This window comes from Rhincodon typus, chromosome 48, assembly GCF_021869965.1.
Source record: "Rhincodon typus isolate 14 chromosome 48, sRhiTyp1.1, whole genome shotgun sequence".
In the NCBI taxonomy this organism is placed as follows: domain Eukaryota; kingdom Metazoa; phylum Chordata; class Chondrichthyes; order Orectolobiformes; family Rhincodontidae; genus Rhincodon; species Rhincodon typus.
In genome coordinates this window covers 5,441,068-5,445,988 of record NC_063379.1, presented here as the reverse complement: position 1 = coordinate 5,445,988, position 4,921 = coordinate 5,441,068, and the positions used below count along the sequence as shown (strand labels likewise).

Sequence of the window (4,921 nt, the reverse complement as noted above, 5' to 3'; positions counted from 1 at the left end):
TGATGGGAGTCAGTGTAGAGGGAGCTTTACTCTGTATCTAACCCTGTGCTGTCCCTGTCCTGGGAGTGTTTGATGGGGGACAGTGTAGAGGAAGCTTTACTCAGTATCTAACCCCGTGCTGTCCCTGTCCTGGGAGTGTTTGATGGGAGTCAGTGTAGAGGAAGCTTTACTGTGTATCTAACCCTGTGCTGGTAATGTTTGATGGGGGACAGTGTAGAGGAAGCTTTATTCTGTATCTGTCCCTGTCCTGGGAGAGTTTGTCCGATGATTTCTTCTGTTAAATTTTGGGAAGACTGGAGGCTTTGTTTTCAGTCCTTGACTTGAGCTCTGTTCACTGCTCACTGTTTCTGTTCCTGTGCTGCCCACATTTGAACACAAAATCATCTATTCACAACCCCTGGTGCCACATTTGCTCCCGAGGTTGGATTCCAATCTTATATTCACGCCGTCAGTGAATCCACCTGTTTCCACCTCCGGATCGTTGCGTGACATCAACCCCATCTCAACTTATCCACTGCTGAAACCCTCACGTATGCCTCCAGCACCTTTATACTTGGTTGTTCCAACTTGCTGCAGGCTGGTCTCCCACCTTCCACCCTCCTGCAGACTTGCCACCTAAAACTCTGCAGCCTGGGTTTTAGCTCTGATAAGGTTCTGTTTTCCGCCCCCCCTATCACTGCTGTGTTCGGTGACTGATGTGGGCCCCCAGTCTGACTTCGTTTAGAAAATTCATCCTTGTTTGCAAATCCTTTGCGGCCTAGCCGCACACTGTCTCTGCAGTCTCCATGTAACTGCTGTGCTGTCCTCTGTGAAGGTATCTCGATATGAAGCCTGAGATCACAGAATTGTTTCGGTGCAGATGCAGGCACGCGCCTTTTGACTATTTTCACTTAGTTCCAATATCCTACCTTTTCTTCCATCCCCTTGTACACTGTTTCAATGTAAATAATCTCCCAACTGGACCTGTTTCCACCGTACACGTCCAGGCAGTGTGTTCCAGATCCTAACTACTGGCTGCGTGAAAATCTTTTCTTCTCGCCTCACATCTGCTGCTCCTGCAAAAAGACTTTTCAGCTCAGCCCTCTGGTTCCCTTACGAGATTCCATTCTGTGCAGGCCACACCTGATTTTAAGAACTTCGATCAAATCGCTCCGCCTTCTCCCCGTCCAAGGAAAAACAGTCCCAGCTTCTCCCAATCTTTCCTCGTAACCAAACAGTCTCCTCTCTCAAATTGTTCTTATTAACCTCTTCTACAGTCTCCTGCCTGTACCATGGCACCCAGAAAGGAGCTAAATGTGTAGCAGGAACAAAGAAGGTTACCTCAGAGTACAACGGGACCTCGATCTGACGGGCCCGAAAGGTCCTGGGGAGTGTTGCTGAACAAAGAGACCTTGGGGTGTAGGTTCATAGCTCCTTGAAAGTGGAGTCACAGGTAGACAGGGTAGTGAAGGAGGCATTTGATATGCTTGCCTTTATTGGTCAGTGCATTGGGTATAGGAGTTGGGAGGTCATGTTGTGGGTGTGCAGGACATTGGTTAGGGCCACTTTTTGGAATATTACATTCAGTTCTGGTCTCCCTGCTATAGGAAAGATGTCGTGTAACTTGAAAAGGTCAGAAGAGATTCACAAGGATGTTGCAGGGATTGGAGGCTTTGAGCTATAGGCAGAGGCTGAAAAGGCTGGGGCTATTTTCCCTTCAGAATTGGAGGTTGAAGGGTGAGAGGTTTATAAAATCAGGAGGGGCATGGATAGGGTGAATAGACAAAGTCTTTTCCCCAGGGTAGGAGAGTCCAAAACTAGAAGGGCATTGATTTAAGATGAAAGGGGAAAGATATAAAAGGGAGCTGAGGGGGTAACTTTTTCATGCAGAGGTGGTGTGTGTATGGAATGAGCTGGGAAGTGATGGAGGCTGGTACAATTGTAACATTTAAAAGGCACCTGGATGGGTATATGAACAGGAAGGGTTTAGAGGGATGTGAGCCAAATGCTGGCAAATGGGTCTAGATTTATTTAGGATATCTGGTCAGCATGGACAAGTTGGACCTGTTTCCATGCTGTACAACTCTAACACTTGAGATATACTCAGGTCTCCCTGTCCCTGCACACCTTTTAGAATAGAACCCTTTATTTTATACTCTCTTTCAATGTTCCTTGTTCTGAAGTGCAGCACCTCACACTTCACTGCACTGAACTTCATCTGCCTCCTGTCCACCCACTCCACCAACGTGTCAACTTTTGGAGTTCCACACTGTCCACAATTCTTCCAAGTTTCCGGTCCTCTGTAAACCCTGAAATTTGTCCCCCACACGCCAAGCTGCAGATCATGTAGAGAATATGTCCAATTGAACCTTTCCCCTGACTGGGTTTCCTCCTCTGACACAATGTGCTGTCTTACAGGTAAAGACAGATGAGAAAAATTCATAGTCATAGAGAATGGAAACAGACCCTTCGGTCCAACCAGTCTGTGCTGACCAAATTCCCAAACTAAACTAGTCCCACCTGCCTGCTCCTGGCACATATCCCTCCAAAACCTTCCTATTCTTTTTAAATGTTGTAACTGTACCCACATCTACCACTTCCTCTGGCAGTTGATTCCACACACGAACCACTCTCTGTGTAAAAACGTTATTCCTTCAGTCCTGTTTAAATCTTTCTCCTCTCACCTTAAAAATATGCCCCTTAGTTTTGAAACTCCCCCACCCTGGGGAAAAAACCCTCGTCATTCACCCTATCTGTGCCCCTCATGATTTTATAAACTTCACTAAGGTCACCCCTCAATCTCCAATGGCCCAATGAAAAAAACGCCCCAGCCTCTCCATATAACTCAAACCCTCCATTCCCAACAGCATCCTGGTAAATTTTTTCTCATTCCCTCCAACTTAATAATATGCTTTCTATAACAGGGCAACCAGAACTGCACGCTGTTTTCCAGAAGAGGCCTCATCAATGTCCTGTACAACCTCAACATGACGTCCCAACTCCTTTACTCAAAGGTCTGAGCAATGAAGGCAAGCGTGCCAAACGGCTTCTTAACCATCCTGTCTGTATGTGACACAAACTTCAAAGAATTATGTGCCTGAACCCCAAGGTCTGTCTGTTCTACAGCACTACCCAGGGCCCTGTATAAGTCCTGTCTTTGTTCGTTTTCCCAAAATGCAATACCACGCATTTATCCAAATTAAACTCCAACTGCTCCTCCTCAGCCCATTGACCCAATTGATCAAAATCCCATTGTGATCTTGGATAACCTCTTTCAATGTCCACTATACCACCAGTTTTTGCAGAAATGTAATTTGACAGTGCCCAAACCACCATCTTTTCATAAGGAACCAGACGTTCAGCTACTGTCTTTCCCTTTGGTTCTATTCTATCTAACCTAACTCTGCTCTTGCCCTGTTGATGGCTGATCTTCTGCTGTCTTTGATTTGTTGTAGTCCCATGTACCTACGGACAGTGAAAAGCTTTGTTTTGCGAGCAGTGCAGGCAGATCATAGCAAACAAGGGCACACAGATCAGAGGGGACTTAGACAGAGGTTATGGCTGCGGAGGAGGTGCCCCAAAGCAAGATCAACATTAGCAAGATCAGCGTTATTTGAAGTTAGAGAGATCTGCTCAGCAGTGTAGTAACAGCGGGGAAGACGTTGTCCTTGAACCTGTTGGTGCATGTGTTCAAGTTTCAGCACCTTCAGCCTGACTGAAGAGGTTGGAAGAGAGTATTACTGGGGTGGGAGGGGTTTTTGATGATGTTGCCAGCCTTTCCGCAGCAACAAGATGTGTAAATGGTGTCTATGGATGGGAGCTTGGCTTCTGTGATGGTCGGGACTGTGCACGCAACTTGCTGTAGTTCCTTATGGTCCTGGGCAGAGCAGTTGGCGTATCATCCTGAACCTTTACAATGATCACTCTCTCCTAAGTGTTCCCCATCTTTCACTCGATCTCTTTGCCCACTTCATTTCCAAAGACCAGGCCCTGTCTTATTGGATTGGATGCAGACTGTGGTAGAAATTCCCCTGATCGCAATATAGGAACGCTTGTCCCTCAATGCCCTTCCACTCCCACTATCCCAGTCCAATCATGGGTAAATTAAAATCCATCATAATGATGACTTTATCACATTTATGCTTCACTGCAGCTTCCTTGCAGATTTGTTCCCGTGTGTCCTCCTCACCAGTTAATGATCTGTGTAGTGCTCGGAGCGATGGGATTGCATCTTGCTTATTCCTTCGCTCAGTTCTGTCCTCAAAATGACAAAAACGTCCTTTTTCTCCAGTGTTGCAACGCTCTCCTTAACCAGAAAAGCCACCCTTCTTCTTTTATTTCCTTTCTGAACCCCTTGTAACCAGGAATAGTCAACACATTGATCTATCCTTCCTGAAGACAGGTCTCTGTTATCGTCGCAATGTCATGATCACAATCTGTGCCTGGAACTCCCCAATCTCATTAACGATACTCGGTGCATTCACGTCACTACATTATAACCCTGATGTATTTTACTTTCTCTCTTAGTCCAATGTGTTACCTTAACTGCTTGGTTTTCTGTTTTGGTTTTACCTGACTCTCCCACTGTGGCGTCACTTTCTAGTATTCTCTGCTGACTCCCAAACGTCTTTTGAATCAATTTAAACTCTTTCCCCAACAGCGCTAGCAAAACTTTTCTTTTTATTCATTCACAGGATGTGGGCACCACTGGCCAGGCCAGCACTTATTACCCATCCCTAATTGCCCAGAGAGCAGTTAAATGTCAAACACATTGCTGTGGGTCTGGAGTCACATGTAGGTCAGACCAGGTAAGGATGGCCGTTTCCTTCCCTAAAGGACATTAGTGAACCAAATGGGATTTTCCTGACAATCAACAATGGATTCACGGTCATCATTAGACTCTTAATTCCAGATATTTATTGAATTCATATTCCACCATCTG

At 45.9% G+C, this 4,921-nt stretch overlaps 1 protein-coding gene across 1 annotated transcript in view; it reads left to right on the top strand.

Moving 5' to 3' along the window:
• LOC125488018 overlaps positions 1-4,921 on the top strand; it is a 51,236-nt gene that overhangs the window by 32,110 nt on the left and 14,205 nt on the right. The window contains exon 6 of the mRNA XM_048620766.1: positions 2,904-2,993. Coding sequence (XP_048476723.1) covers positions 2,904-2,993 — 90 coding nt within the window. The remainder of the gene's footprint in view (positions 1-2,903; positions 2,994-4,921) is intronic.